Source organism: Pholcus phalangioides, unplaced genomic scaffold (assembly GCF_987345545.1).
Source record: "Pholcus phalangioides strain wild (caught in Gottingen) unplaced genomic scaffold, Ppha-v1.0 ptg000015l_1, whole genome shotgun sequence".
Lineage (NCBI taxonomy): Eukaryota > Metazoa > Arthropoda > Arachnida > Araneae > Pholcidae > Pholcus > Pholcus phalangioides.
In genome coordinates this window covers 51647241-51664724 of record NW_028301608.1, presented here as the reverse complement: position 1 = coordinate 51664724, position 17484 = coordinate 51647241, and the positions used below count along the sequence as shown (strand labels likewise).

The 17484-nt window shown below is 35.8% G+C and overlaps 1 protein-coding gene across 1 annotated transcript in view; it reads right to left on the bottom strand.

Annotated features, from left to right (window-relative positions):
- Positions 1 to 17484, bottom strand: part of LOC149076174 (eukaryotic translation initiation factor 4 gamma 3-like) — a 111727-nt gene that overhangs the window by 38580 nt on the left and 55663 nt on the right. Inside the window, exons 9-13 of the mRNA XM_089242194.1 lie at positions 8216 to 8295; positions 7868 to 8060; positions 7430 to 7528; positions 7148 to 7316; positions 2629 to 2726 (exon numbers count right to left, since the gene is read on the bottom strand). Coding sequence (XP_089098320.1) covers positions 2629 to 2726; positions 7148 to 7316; positions 7430 to 7528; positions 7868 to 8060; positions 8216 to 8295 — 639 coding nt within the window. The remainder of the gene's footprint in view (positions 1 to 2628; positions 2727 to 7147; positions 7317 to 7429; positions 7529 to 7867; positions 8061 to 8215; positions 8296 to 17484) is intronic.

Genomic DNA, 17484 nt, shown 5'->3' with positions numbered 1-17484 from the left:
AATTAATTTAAATTCCAGACAAATGTATAAACTTATCGAGCATGCGATCGATATCTTGATATGAATAAATAATCGAACTGAATAAATTTGTAGTCTGTCTCATTTTTTGAACTATGCGTGAAGGTTATTCACGTAACATTTTAATTAAAAATATATATATATATATTACTTAAGAAATGTAAAATCTTCAAACGACAAAATAAAAAATTTTAAGTAAATAAAAATCGAATGATTACAAATATAATACAAATAAAATAACGAAGATAATGAAAAAACGATATATAGATGAATAGTAACGATAAAAACATAAGGAAAATAAAATGTTGGTACAAAGATAATAAAAGTCAAATAGATAAACGATGAAACATTAAAAAATAAAATTTTGAATGATTGAAAAATAAACGAAATGAAAATAATATGATGACACTAAGGTAATAAAAATCAATATTTTTGAATAAAAGTTTGAGTAATTAATAAAGTAAAACATGTAGAATAAGTTGGATAAAATAAAATAAAGTGAAATAAATAAATTTTTAAGTGTTTGAAGTGAATAAAAAAATAAAATAAAATAAAAGTGATAAAATGAAATCCTTCGGGGAAATCACATGGAATTTCCTACCTCCAAGAGCTCCAAATTTTGGAGGCTTGTAGGAAACTGGTGTCAAGTCCTTCAAGCACCATTTCAAAAGAACTGTTGGGTCTTCTAAACTGACGTTAGAAGAGTTTCAGACTGTTATGACCCAAATTGAAGGAATTTTGAACTCCAGACCAATTACACCTCTATAGCCAGACATTAATGACTTTGATGTCCTAACACCAGCTCACTTTTTGATTGGACGATCGCTTAACACCGTTGTTGAGCCTGACCTGTGCCACCTTGGTGATAACCGACTATCTCGATGGCAGCTCACAACACGATTTGTTCAGACCATCTGGAGGCGTTGGCAGATGGACTACCTAAGTTCGCTCCAGCAACGAAATAAGTGGCACTTCTCAAAATCTACAACCAGTAGATTGGTTGCACATTTCAAAAATGTGCAACCAGGTGCCATGGTGATTATCAAGGAGGATAACGTGCCACCGTGTAACTGGTTACTTGGAAGAATCGAAGAAATCATTCCAGGTCCAGATCACAAGGTTCGCGTTGTGACTGTACGAACTAAAAATGGACAAGCAAAAATTTGTTTGCTCCCGCTTCAAGAGAAATGAAGTGACTTGGTCTTCATGTAATTTTTTATCTAGTGTTTGTGTTTATCATATTTAATCGGATATATTTTAGTATTTTCATTTGTGCATTCAGCTGCATAATTTCATTGCATATGATAATGATGTTTTTTTTAAGCTTTTCAGAATGGATATTAATTTGAATTGACTGTACATCTGTTTGTTGCATTTTGAATTAATTGCAACGCGTGTTTGATTACAGCAGTGATGTATTTAGATTTGTTTCAGTTCATTTTGATGCATAAGATAGGATATGCCTACACAAGTAAGATGCATTTATCTTGCAAATGTATTATTACCATTATAGTTATATGCTCATGATTCTTCATAATTACTTTTTCAATATGTATTGTGTACAAGTTTTGATTTCAAGCATTTTTTAATTTCTTTTGTACTGTGTTAAATTGATATTGGTTGTAATTAGCATTACAACGCCGGGCGGGATGGAAACGCCTAACTTTTTTATCTTTTGCTCCCAACACAAGATGGAGTTGATGTCAACTTTCGCTTTTCTTTTCTTGTCTATTTCTTCTTATTATTATTATGTCTCTCTCCCTCTCCAAGGAGAAAAATGTGTAATGTCACAACAAAAGTGTATGTCAACACTCTCCAGTGGGAGGTTGTCTGATGTTAGTCCCCTGCGTGTAATTGCACGCATTATTGAATCACCCTTGTTAAAGAATTAAAATTTGTTGAGTTAATTTTTTTCTCTTTATTTTTTCTCTTTTAAATTCATTTCTAATACAACTTCATGTCCAAAGAGAAAATCGGGACGACATTTGATAAAATTTTTTATATAACGACATAGTGAATAATTTTAACGGAAGTTAAATATCGGTAGTGCTGCCATCTAGTATCGTCATCAACGTGGGTCACGTGATCGACCATTCTGAGAAAATTTTTTAAAATTTATTTAAAAAAAGGTTTGTGGAAGATAATTGAAAAACAGTAGATATGGTTCACAATATTCGCCCTTTTCACCAATAACTCCGTGGACGATCGTCGATCATAGGCACATCAAAATTAGGTATGGCGTTTTTTTAATATGCTTATTTAATATACGTACTATTATTTTTATATACTTATTTTATAAGGCATTTGTTTAGCAAGTCTATTTGGTTCAGTGGTTAGCACACTAGCCTGGAGAACGAAAGACCTCATCAACTGTCATGGGTATCGAATCCCGATAGGGCAGTGAAATAGTTTTTTTCCAAATAAATAAGACCAACTGCCATTTCGAAAATAAATCCGACGGACGACAAATAGTATGGTGCGAAATCCGGCTAAAAAAGGAAGTCGGTCAAAAACGCGCGAAAAATTGGGTAACATTTCCGGTGGCGCCATCTAGCGGTGGAACTGTGCGTAAATCTCGGTAAAGCGACGCCAAGACTACTTATTACTCACCCTTGTGAGCTGAAGCCTAGTTGTATCTACACTGACATTTGGTTTGCTCGATTTGCTCACTGTGTTCCAACCGCCACCATCGTGACCAGAACAACGACCTTTAAAAACACACCAACATACAAATTTCCCATTGCAATAATATTGTTTGGCATGGAATTGTGAGCACAATATACAGGGTGTCTTGTAAATGCTAAATTCGCCTTTATCTCAACCGTCCGATGTAGAGGTATGACTGTAATTTAAAAAAAGCTGAACAGGCATTCAAAAATTAGCCTGTATCAGTTATGAGGGTGAAAATACAGTGTGTAACAAAGTAAGAAATTAAATTTTTATACGGTCCCCCATGCTCTAACTTCTACGAGGCCGTTCAACTATTACATAAGCAAATTTTTAGCCATTTTTGACCTCCTCCTCCCTTGTCAGCAAAATTTTGTCATCAGCTCTGCCCCTCTGAATCCTAATGCATATTGGTGGGATCAGATGTACACGGAGAGCATGGGGGGCCCCCAACAATCAAAAAGTTATTTTTTTTAATTGAAATTTCGGAAGAAAATACCTTTATATGTTATTATAATCAATTTCTGTTAATTTCAATGTTATTTTTTGAAGGCTATGAACTCAAAAAATTCATTGCGACCCACCATCTAAGCTTTATATAGTAAATCGCATGAAGCCCTTGGCCCGCGACCAAATACGGCCCTGGGGGGGTTATCTGATGTGGTCTGAGCTCCTGAAACCTAATTTTGTAAAAATGAACTAAGCGGTACATTTACAGATCGCTTAACTGACCCATGGTACAATTCCAAAGCATTTAAGCAGCCCTTGGCACATTTTCAGATCACTTAAATGACCCGGGACACAGTTCCAGCACACATAAGCGATCCGTGACTAATTTAGAGATCCCTTGAGTAACATGTGGCATAGTTTTAAAGCACTTAAGTGGCCCCCAGTGCAGTTTTGCATCACTCAAGTTACCCGCAACACATTCTCAGATCATTCAAGTGATCCGTGGCATATAATTACAGATCACTTGAGTGATGCGTGGCACAGTCCCAGAGCACTTAAGCAGCCCGGACACATTTCCAGATCACTTGGATCTACGAAAAATTTAGAGATCACTAAAGTGGCTCTGTAGGACACTTATCAATGGGGGGAATGTTACTTCAAGTGCCCACAAACTATCGAAAGGGTTTTTTTGTTTTTGGTGCACCGAGTAAGATGCCATTAAGAATATTTCATATTTTCATAAAGGGGGGTTGATGACGTAAACATTATCCAAACCCCCCCCCCCCCTGTCATCAAAAAGTCAGCAATTCGGAATGCAACATATCCCCCATCGATGCTGATGTAATACTTGAATGGCCCCTTATTAGAAAGTTGTTACTGTCTCACCTGATGCCGAAAAAAATATTCCATGTTTCTAATTGCAATATTCACAGATATATTCTAATTAGAAAAACGGAAGAAATTTGGGAAGAAGCAGCATTAGATGCAGATAAAATGAGTTTTCTTCATTTACAACTGTTTTTTCCCCCCACCTTCCCTGTTTTTCAAATTCAAATATCTGTAAATATTATACTTAGAAACATGGAATTTTTTTGTTGGCCTCGGAGAAGACTGAGCAACTATCTTCCAATCGGAAGTTAGGGAACACAGGGACTGTATAAAATTTAGATTTATTTTGTTACACACTGTATTTTCACCCTCAAAACTGGTACAGGGTAATTTTTAAATGCCTGTTCAGCATTTTTAAACTGGAATCATTCCTCTATGATGGACGGTTGATGAGATAAAGGCTGTGCTAGAACTTAAGGACACCCTATAGAATTATATAATAAACAGGAAAGGACTGGACATGCGTCCCTTCACCTCTGGTGAGATATTGAAGTGCTCCAAAGGGAATGTTGGTACTGTGTGCACATTCAATCAAAAGAAAAAAAAATTAACTGCTAAATACATGTGAATAGACAGCTACATCAATAGAAGTTTTCATGCCTTACGACACCAAATACACGAAATTAAAAAATTCACGATTGTGCAGTCACATATCTAGCAGCATGCTCCTTGTAGCAAAATATATGTAGAAATTATCGTAAATCGTAAACCATTATCGTCTGTATTAAAGAATTGTCACTATTAACTGAACTTATGAAAGCACAGCCACAACACATTAGGGACAGGACGAATAGTGATTTCACAGAATAATTGAATATTTGGTCAATTTTGAGGCGGAATATCAGTGTTCTAAAAAAATCATTATGATTAATCAATGAAATCAGAGTTTTTGGTTTTAGACTGAAAATTGAAGTATAATTTTAAAATGATTGAAATTGATCTAACATAGGAAATTGACATATTGAATTACATTGCAGAACAATGAAATTACATTGCAGAACAATGAAATTACATTGCAGAACAATGAAATATACAATTCCCAATGGTTTCGACCTGCTGAACACGAATATTGCCATGGATAAGTTTTATTGGCTCTTGTTTTTGAGATATTACCATGTTAACATGTGCTTAAAAGCATTATTGTGTGATGCAAAAGTGGTAAGGAGTGTAAAGCAATTTTACAAGGGAAAATGGTCACCCTCCATACTGAATGACTACTGTTGACCAATTGTGAGAGATGCTCCCAATGTCCAGTACAAGCCTATTACAGAACAAAGTATGTGTCAGACGTGATAAAAATATTATGTTGTGATAAATTTTGGGTTTCTACATATACTAATGTTATGCTGCTATCTATTGGTGGAATTTGTTTATATTGGTGTTGTCTTCTGTGAATTTATATTTTGTTTTCTATGTACTTATATTGTGTTTCAATGCATTGTTTTGTGTTAATATAGACATATCTTACACGGTCACAAGATCGGGTCGCCTGGCAAAGCCTCCATCCAGGCTGACTTATTCTCATAAATTGTAAGAAACTTATGGTTTTCTCCTAAAGGGAGGAAGATGTTGAAGATGTTATTAATGTATCATCATTATTATTATAACGAGTCGCGGAATGGGAACAGTATGGCTTTCGAATGTCGTTTCGGTTGTTATGGCAACATATGTCTAGGCCGGATGTTTATTATTAAAGTGTGAGTTATGTTCTCGTTCGTAATCGACGTAGTCGTATCACAAAACAGTGAGGTAGCTTTTTTTATGGTAAAATTTGAGCACACTGAATTACATATATAAGGAATGATTTTTTTTTCAGACACAGAAACTTCGTCGAAATTCGTTGTTCAGTGTGATTAGGATCTATCTGCCAAATATTCCGAGGCCAAAATATCGGGGTATACCGGGTAGCAAAGCACAAAAATCCTAGTTAAATTAAAAAGTAAAATATTTAAAATCTAAAGTTAAATTTTCCCCTTTTAACACTTACAATTTTAGAACAAATTAAGAACACTATTTCAAGCTAAACATGTATTATTAACCTTATACTCATCCTAGCGTCCTTTTTGTGATAAGCACATATAAAAAAAATTGTCACATATTACCCATTTTTTCCCCCAAACATCGCATTAATTAGAATTCTTTTGTCCTTTAAAACCATGGGTACACAAACTCTGACTCATGGACATATTATAGAACTATATATTAATGACTTTAGTGCAATAACTAAGTTATGCAGAAAGTACCTTGTGACCAATTAGATATGTTTAAACTACAGTGTAAAAAAAATAAAAAATATTGATACGTTATCAATATTTTTCAACTACATTTGGACTACAAAGAAGTAATTTAGTTCTCGTACCAGGACATGACAAATCAGAAAAAAAACGAAGAATTTTTTTTCCTGGGAAAGAAATATCCAAAATTTTTTTTACAGAATTTGTTGACCCTTTTGTGGTATTTTGGTAGACATTTCGACATGAATTCACAAAATTTTATGTACTTCTTGCTTTCCCATTTAGAAATTGTACACAGAAAATTTTACGCAACAATAAAAACTTTATAGTCAGGATGCGAAGGATTCATTAAAACACTGATATTCGGCCGAATTTCCAACAAAAGTTTGGCAGAACCGAATACTCAAAAAAGGCAGAATAGACAGGATACGAAAAACCCATTGAATATTCATCACATCCCCCAGTCATCAATTGGTCATAAACCGTTGCAATTCAGAAAACCATCCCTCCATCAGCTGTTCTCACTAATATAATGAACAGCAAAATTTTTTGCGTAAACCATTTAACATGGCAAAAATTTCTATAATGAATATTATGGAGCCTCAAAAACTACACATTTGCTTCACTACTAATAAGTACATATTATCTATGTACTTGAGGTTATTTTAATTGAGAATTGAGCCGTGTCTGCAGTAGTTTTTTACCAATTAGTTAGAAAATTTGATAGCAGATGGCAGCACTACACAGTGACTTCACATTAGGTTCACAACACACAGACATTCAAACATCAGTTCGTTAGAAATTCCGCAGAGGAATGTGTACTTTTTCACCTAATGTGTAAATGATATATATATATTGCATCTTTATAAATAATTTATCAAATACTTCACCTGGATATGGACCAGTAGAGGAACTTTTACGCCTGTCATCAGGCATGCTTTTAGGAAAAGACATATTTTGAAGCAGCTGCTGTTGCTCTTGTGCTTCCTTCTCAGCCTCTTTATGTATTTGATCAATTGTTTTCGGATAATTCTCATCCCTTCTTGGCACCCAGTTTCGCTAGTTATTAGATATTAAAATATACATCATGAACACCAACTCAAATATAAAATAAGAACTTCCAAACCATGAACAAAAACAGTGAAATGAAATAGGAGAACACTTATATTTACCCTTTTCAACTCTATTACATCTTGAAGCATGAATCGTACCCTTGAGCTAGTCTGTCTTTTATCTACTATCCTTTGCATCTCTGTCATGTAACTATTCATCTATTATTTAAGAAAATATAATTGAAATTTACATTTCAATTAAAAATATTTATTTTTATAAACTGAAATTAAAACTAATGTTTGATTCTTGAATTACATTAGTTCCCCCCTTTCAACATTTATTTGTAAACATATAAATCTACCACTTTAAAAAGCCAATTATGTCTCACATTTTCTGGGATGAAGATCACCATTGAACAAAAAAAAATTTGATTAGGATTTTAAGTTGAGTCGCTTAAAATGACAAACTAAAGAATGAACAGTCAAAGAAAAAAACTCAGCTTCGTTTGAAAATTATTACAAAAATACTGATATGTCTCAAGTAGAGTCATGACTTACAACTTCTTTCTTTGTTTCATAATCATCATTGCTTTCTCGATCCTTCTTTATAACCAATTCTTTGCCAATGGTTGTAAGCAGTCGACAAAGGCACTCCAAAGAATCTTCATCACCTTGACTTAAAAGTTTTTTTACATATTCATGCATGATAGGTTCTATCAGCATTCCCAACTTGAACAACTCTCCAATAAACCTGAAACACAGATTTTGATATGAGAAACATGCGTGAATGTACTTTGTAGCAAGCACCATTTTGAATTTTTTTCCCATATCCAATATAATCATGCTAATACACAGCGATTACTTCTTTTATTTTACATCCACAAAGCATCTGAAACTTTTATTTACCGAATGTTGCCAAGTTGCCGCCTGCTGTATTTGGTTTCCTCTTCCAAGTACTCTTCTTGAAGCAGTTTTTTTCTTTCTTCCTGACATTATACATTTTCTATTAGATTGTAGTATATAGCTTTTGCATATAATTTCATTTTTCCTCTAATCAAAGTCAGTCAATTATTAGGGCTGGGAATCGATTAAAAATTTTAACCGGTTAATCAGAAGGTTTTAATCAAGTATCATCATTGGTAACTATATAATATTAATTGGTACTGTAAAAATATATTTTATTAATTTCACGCATCTATCTACTGAATGCATGTAAACAAATATAGAAGTAAAAATTTGAGAAATCAAGACCGCTTGCTTGAATCTATTGAATATATACAAATACAAGGCCACAACAGGTAAAATACCCAACGAGGTGGCTGAGAAAAAGGTGCTAATAATAAGTATGGATGTCATATATATTACTAAAATACAGCAACTCAATTAAAATTGCACAATCAAAAATATTATAAACAATATATATATGATAAAATATTATACAATGCCCATGAAATGTATTTATGGTTGTCTGAACATATCCTAGAACTTCTTAACCTTTATTTTGTTGGTTTTTAGTAAATACCGTAGATTATTTTAGGTTAGTCATTGATGTCGAAAGTAATTTCGATTTTCATATACTGTTACTTTTTTCCCTTGAAATCGCTCTCCAATGATACTGACAGGGGAGGAAAGCGAAGAAGAAAAAAATCTGTTCACGGTGTGTGTGTGTGTGAAGACTACAAATTTTGTTATTCTCTTCCAAAAACTTCCATGAAACACGATTTGAAATTAAAATCATCATTAATTTTCGACTTTTCATTTCCCCCATCGAAAAATTTCATCAAAATATTGATCCAAATACTGTCAAATATGGTCACTTATCTGAAATGCCATGTATAGGAATATATTTTAAAATAATTTAATCAAATCGGTTTGGTCACATACATCAAGTTAAATTATAAACTTTTATAAAAATTTTAATTTATTTTTGATCGAGTGGGTTAACTTACCTAAATTTTTTGAATGCGGTTAGCAATTGACCGATTAACTGACCCGGTTAATCGGAACAGCCCTATTAATTATATGAAAAGCTATCTATGTTGGCTCTCCCCGTATGCTTGGTAGCCCATCGCGTTGTGTAACTTCCTACTGAGATTGAGGTCTCCTTCTATAGTGAAGAGCAACCCCAAATCCCCGTATTAACCCAGGGTTAAACATATTCTAAACTAATTAGAAGTTATTGAGAGACTTGAAAATAATTACGTATACTCCCATTTAAATTTACATTGAATTTATTTACATTATTATAATGAGTCATTACAGATTACACAGGTACATGCACATTAACAATTAACTTTTTCAGTGATGTGGAGGAACATATTCTAAAAACATGACAATACATATTGAGCACCACTTACCCCATCAAAGATCCTAGACCACAATTTCTTCGACGTCATCCTTCTGTCCTAAGATTCCTATCCCTCTGATCTAACTACCAAAAACTCTCTCTTCTCCTCTGCTTGCGGAATGCCCCCTATCCCTCTGTTAAAATCTCTTTATATTTTGATTGATAATTTCAACTCCACCTTTTTGCGCTATTTCAAGACTTTCCATTCGCCCATCTTGAAATTCTCTTTTCCCGTCTGAACCACTTTTTAGTATTAAACATAATTTCATTGGCCCATCTCCTTCTTTGGGAAAATCTCACATTCCCATAACCTTTGACCCTACCATTTAATTTAGATCCGCTCCACGTCCATAGAAACCGTCTAGACGCACATTCCTTCGTAAATCAATGCATTTGACCAGCGACAAAGATTAGCCTTATCTTATTTTTCATAAGATTTCCAGTGCCACGGTCTTCAGCTTGACACGAATATTATTTTACCCACCTAACGTTCTCAACTAGGGTCCCGTTTTATTACATTTCCTTTATTATCTTCGACTACATACAACTGCATTCCAAAATATAGCTTTTCCCATAAATTCAACAGTCTTCTCCTAGGATTAAACTTTCCCATCACATGCGATTCCCTATTACCCAAAATTTTGCCTCCTGACCTACATTCTTATACTATAGTAGGTTTCTTTTACCTTCACTGTAACTTCTTACTTTTCTTTCTTTTCTGCTCGTTTTCCCCATGAAAAACTACTACCATTATATAATATCTATAAACTATTTCGATTTTCCCTAACTACCATCAATTAACTCATCTCGTTAAGATTAACTATCTTTAATTAACTCATCAAGTTAACATTCCTCCCCTTGCCGGAAAAATTTGCTCATAGCAAATTTTCAATCCTCTCAGCCTGGGACTAGTTAACTACTGAATCATTCCTCCTCTTCCATTTACCCTTTCATCATATTGTTGATTTGAATTGAAACAACAATATTGTATACTATACTAGGCTGGGTTGGGGTAAGTCATACTCAAAACACATAACTGTTTCATGATAAACACAATCATACTTATATCATTCATTTTACAACACCATATAATGCAATTCTTTCTATAAAATTTCAAATACTGCAGCTAGAATGATTATTACTCTCTACCTTCACCACATATCGATTATGTTCATGCAAGTACTAAAATTATTTGACTTCAAGGTCCACAAATACTTAAGGGTTACATAAGTAATAACATATATTCTTTCAAAACATTAAAATATTAAATTTACTAGCACATGAATAAATATCCCTCAACTAAAGCTTGTAATTAAACATAAATGATAAACAGAAAATCCATTTGAAAAATAGAATATGTGATAGGACAACAGATCTCGCTAGCATCATCTTCCAATGGGAGAATCATAAGGTGAGTCTGCTTGTACCTAAATAAATCATATATACAATGACCTTCTTCATTTCTTCTTATCGTCTACATAGAGAAACAAGAGTAGAACAACTGAAAATAAAAATAAATATCGTTAGAAATGTCATTAAGATAATTCTTGAAAAGTGTGACAGGAATGTATTGGGAAGTCCATTCCAACCGGAAAACCAACGATCAGGAGATACTTGTCCTGCGTAAAACTGCAATGTAGTTAAATTCGGATGCAACAGTTCAATGTCTGCAGCTTCTAAGCAAAACGACAGCGGCTGGCAAGTATGTACGGTACGGCCATAGAGACATAGCTTGTCGGAAATGCACCTGGTTTCCGCCTTAAATTCTACCAACTGTTTAGTGGGTGTAGATTGTAGTCTCAGAGTACTAGTAGCGACCTCGATTCGTTCAAACTTGACAGTCACCATGCCCTCAGCACACGTCGAATACGCCATGAACGTCATTCTGGCGAGTGGCGCACAGGCATAACAGCCAGTTGTCGTGATTTCCTCACTTTGAAATTTAGGACACACTGTTCTTCTTTCAACTACAATGTTATAGTTGTCAAAGATGAGTTGCACATTCACAGGTTTGGTGAAAAGCAGCTCCGATTTCAACTGCTCATTTTCATCAATGAAATAATAATGATAGCCTATGGTGCGAGGAAGCGCAGCGACTTTGCTATCAATCATACGGTTGAGCGCGGAATTCTTCATGTCACAACGAAGCAACTCCTCATATGCACTACACACGATGCTACTTTCCGCGAAAATGAAAGTTTTTGTTAGTGATGCATTTGCTTGAACCTGCCCGATTGCGTTATCTTGAGGCACCCCTGCTGGCGAAACATATTCCATATATGCTTCACGTTGTTTCCCGACACGCCTAATGAGCGACTTCTGTATAAGTTGAGTCGGTTGATCATAAGCTCCTAGAACTTTTATTTTTATGCCGTTCGTTGTAGACATCGCGTAATTCATCACAGTGGCTTGTGATGTTCCGTTCATACTTTCCTCCATTTCGAGATCGTATGAGCAAGTATACCCTGTAATCGCCCTGATTTCGTAGGTACGGAGATAGTCTGGAACTAGAAAAGCTCTGTAAAATAAACAAGGCTGCGAGTCTATTATATGACACGACGATGAACCTCCATCAATCGCAATACATCTGTTAATTCCCGGAAACTGTTTAGATTCCGTTGTTTCGGCTGAGAACCTTTTACCAGAAACACAGTGTTCTCCCCAACCGCACATAACATTTTGAGGACACGCTACCTGTGCTACCGCCTTCAATTCCGTGGGAAATGTAAAGTACATCCTCTGAGTATTCCACGAGCATCTAACTTTATTCAGTTTGATACTTAATGAAAATAAATTATTTTTATTTTCATCCTGAAACCATAAACAGTGAGTGTAATGTAAATTTTCTAGTGTCACCGTCGCTTGAGTGGTCATTTTACATGATTGCGCATCGTGAACATCTTCACACTCTGCCGTAGTCGATTGCACGATTAAATGATTATTGCATAGGGTTGATGAGGGTTGCACCATAGCAAATAATGCTATTAGTACCAGCATGTTCGCTGCATGCTCTGGCATCCCTACACGATTAAGGTACTCTTGCGTTTGTTGTACTGAATTTCGCAAACGATTTCCCACATGAGCACCTCCTATCATCGTAATTCGAGCCGTTCCTTTAATCAATCGAAATATCTGGTAAACAACCACCACTGTTGTTTTTACCACTTGGAAAATCGCCACCAATGCGGATTTTAAGTAAATTATTGTTATTGAAGCTAACAATATACACAGGGTGTAGACGAAATATGCTGCCGTTGCTGGAAGACATTTCAAATGCTGAAATGCTGCTATACAAAAGAAGCACGGTAACTTTCTGCATATCGTACGACCATTGACGTGCAGCTCCTCTCGTATCGTGTGACCGCCTTTTTCGGCTACGAAAATAAATCGCAATGTCCCTGGAAAACGAAGAAAGTTTTCTGGAACTACGGCTTGAGTAGATGTGAGATTAAAGTGAATTATTGTTTCCAGGCCCTCTTTACGCACGATCAAAAGTCCTGGAGATGACACTGCCACAATAGGATCATGAAATTCCAAAGTTTCACCATTCAAGGTGAATATTGCCTCCTCTTCATCAAGTAGCGACCTTCTATGACGTTGATGTTTTTGTGAGTATTCTAATGGGTGCTCACAAAACGTCAAAGATATAACTCGGGGTTCATCAATTCTTTTAACACCGTCATAATGAAATATATTGGATCGACCAACCTTAATGTGGCAAAAGCATGCTGATTCCCTACTGCAATTTACCTCTTGGCAATACTCGGCAGTTCCATTACAAGGCAACTGAGTAGTGCACGCACAAGGAAATCCATCCTTATCACATTCGAAGATTCGTGACGTTCCAGTTAATGATGCATTTTGTGATATTGTGAACAGGCGAGGTGTAATGAATTTCTCCTCCGTTAGTGGTGACCAAATGTAACTAATCCACTTTTTCTGGTCACACTGGCTACATAGCTTTGAGATAGCACAACTATTTCGTGGGAAATACTCGAGGTATTCTTTGGGGACCGCATGGGAACACTTCTTAGTTCCTTCATTAAACAAACAATATTCTGCGTTGTGTTTGAGCGCCATCACTGGTAATAGCGCCAGCACCAAAATCTGAAATTAATTGAATGCGTTTTTTTTTTTTTTAATGGAGAAGTCATACTCAACAAATCCTGCCATGCTTTCTTAGTCCCTCCACATCACTGCATTAAGTCAATTTAATATTACTATTCATTAAATTAATATGATTTACTTTAAATTTTCTTTGGATTTTTTTTTTTTTTTTCTCAATTCCTCACCTCAATGACATTTAAGAGTTTACTTGCCAATTTATCAGCTAATCGGTCCAGCACCGTTTTTTCCGACTCTTGTGATGCACTAGGTTGTGCCATCCAAGCAAATAATTTATCAGCAATATTCATATTATTGCTACTCGCATCATTACTAGTTCCACCTTCCAACTCTCCATCTCCAGCAGGATTGGTACTTTCTGCCATCCTGTCAATAGAATTCAATTTTTGCACTCTACCATACACATTGCGCGCACGTAAATTGTAACGTGTTGCCTCTGAATTTGACTGAGTATCAGCCACATTCGCGGCAGTTAAGCTGCTTTCGTTTTCGGTTTCATTTACACTACACGCGTCATCAATAAAAGATAACTGTTGGGGGTCTACGTGAAAACTTTCTGGAGAGACATGGTTTCCCAGCTGGTTTCGGTTTCCCCCCTCTGCATTCGGAGGCAACTGCGTCTGTCTTCTGGGGATTATGTACGAATGCCATAACTCAGGCAGTTGTAACTCCCCCCCATTGGCTTCATTTTCTTTTTCCTCTTCGTCGTCTGAATTTCCCCCTGCACTTACGATTTCTACTTCTGACCTGTCCTCTACTTGCGACTCATTTTCCCTCATTTCAGGAAATGGGTCATATGGCCTATGTAATGATACTTTCGTGAGTCTATCCGAATGGACCAGTTGAATATCTTTTGGTTTATGTACGTTTTTTATTCTAAATAACACTGGAGATTTTTGTTCAATGATTCTATATGGTCCCGTGGATAGCCTACATAATTTATGAGACACCCCTCTTTTGGGTTTCCCCGGGGTAAATAAATATACGGAGTCACCTAATTTTAACTTCTTGTCAACAGCCGTTCTGTCGCGATACTGCTCTTGACGTTCTGCTGCTTGCAGCATGCTAGAACGTACAAAATCATGTGCTTTCTGTAACTTTGGCAGCAGCTGCAATACATATTGTTCATGCGCATAATAATTAAAAACAGGTGGTTCTTTCAACAATTCCCCTGCCGTTACCATATCTCTTCCGAAGAGGACAAAATGTGGTGTTTCCTTTAACACCGCATGAACAGCACTTCTATAAGACATTAAAACATGGGGTAACATATCATCCCATTCTTCGGTTTCCGTTATCATGCACGCTAAGGTATGCGTAATTGTCGCATGACTCCTTTCATTACTGCTATTTGTCTGGGGGTGCAATGCTGAGGTAGCTAAAGGTTTGATCTTCAACTTCTCAAGCATGGCACGAAAAACTGACTTATGCAAGTTTGCACCTCTGTCTGTAAGACAAAATTGAGGCCGTCCATATCGTGCAATAATTTCGGAATAAAATGTCTTCGCCAACGTTTCAGATTTCGTATCTGGCAATGCTATGGCTTCAATAAACTTAGAAAAATTGTCCATCATGACCAAAACATATTTATTCCCTGACATAGTTACGTTGAATGGTCCCATAATATCTACCGAAACTAGCTCAAACGGTTCGGTTGGAATAAAGTTCCGTTGCAATGGTGCTTTCTTATTTGGATTATGGCTTCGTCTTTCTAAACAAATGCGACAAGTGTTAACGTGAATTTGACAATCTCTATAGTATCCCGGCCAAAAATATTGACTACGCAGTCTTTCAAATGTTTTGTCGAAACCCATGTGACTACTCAAATTATCATGAATTTCTTCCAATATTTCTTTTCGCATTAAAGTCGGTATTACAATTTGTTCAATATACTCTTCTCTGACAGGCCTAATGTCTTTTGAAGCATAATGGCATAGCAAACCATTCTTCATAAAATATGCCTCAACCATCTTTTTGACTGGCTCTGCATTAGCCGAAGTTAACATGTCTATAATTGGTTTTAAATGTGGGTCCAGTTTTTGCGCTTCGCGTATTCGATTTTCTAACGAAGTCGAGTGAGTTTCGACAGTATTTATCTGTCGACTTAGACAATCGGCGACGACATTGTCACGACCCGGTTTATGAACAATTTCAAAATCGTATTCTGACAAATTCAAACACCATCTCGTCAATCGTGGATTATGTGTTTTAAGGTTAAGCAAGTATTTCAATGGTTTGTGGTCACTTTCCACAGTAAACCGTCTACCTAATAAATAAGGTCTGAAATAATTGATACCCTCCATAATGGCAAGTAATTCTTGTTCAATTGCTGGATATTTCTGCTCAGCCGGTTTAAATTTTCGGGACATGTATGCAATAGGATGATTTCCCTGTTCATACCGTTGATATAGACAGCATCCGATTCCTATCTTACTGGCATCCGCCGACATTATAAAGTCCATATTAAAGTTAGGATATGCTAATACCGGTGGATTTCGTAATGCTTTCTTTAAATACTGAAAAGCTTCTTCTTGACTCCGACCCCATGTAAATGTGATATTTTTCTTAGTCATATCCGTAATAGGTTTTGCATAATCCGAATAAAATGGTATAAATTTCTTAAAGAAATTACACATTCCGAGGAAACGTCTACAGTCCTTGACTGTGCGTGGTTGTGGAAATTCATCGATTGCTTTTACATTATCGGTATGTGGACGCACACCGTTTTCGGAAATGACATGTCCTAGATATTTAATTTCTTTCTTCAAGAAATCACACTTTTTCGGTGCTAATTTTAAGTTATACTTTTCAAGCAATTGAAAAACTCGCTCTAATTTCTGGATATGGGTTTCTATATCAGGACTAGCTATCAAAAGATCATCAATGAAACAATGAATATGTTCGTCATGTAATTCCGACAATAAACTGTCAGCTAGACGCTGAAATGCTGCCGGTGCTGTTTTTAACCCCATTGGTACAACATTGTATTGATAACACCCTTCTTCATTGCTGAAAGACAGATGTTTTCTATCATTCTCATCAATTTCGATCTGATAATATGCACTACAAAGATCAAGACTACTAAAGTATTTAGCACCATTTAATTGTGCCAAAATATCCTGAATTAACGGAAGAGCATATTCATCCGATTGAATTGCTTCATTTGTCTTACGAAGGTCAACACACAATCGATACCCGCCATTTTTCTTTCGTACCATAAGAGTGGGAGCTGGATGACTACTGACACATGGTGAAATAATTTCACTCTCTAACATATCGTTTATTTGCTCCCTTAATTCCGCTCTTAAATGATACGGAGTTCTATATCGTGGGGATTTCTGTATCGGCGTTCCATTCCACGGTATTTTGTGCTTTGCCAAAGTAGTTCGCCCGATTTCCGTAACATCTCTGGCAAATACATGTGTATATTTCAAGAGCAATGGTAATAATTTTCTTTTTATTGCCGGTGATAAATTATTTAGGTCAAAATCCTGTTCCGACAGTCTAGGCAATGTCTTTTTCCTTAATGGAATTGGAGCCTCTCTAACATCATCTTGTTCCGAAATCGTCCCAGTTCCCAATTTTGTACCCTTATTCACATGCCTGGGCTGTTCAGACATATTGGAAATTAATATTTGAATTTTCCCAGTCTCGTCAATTTTTCCCACTGAGTTTGCTACCCACAAATCACTCAGCTTATTGT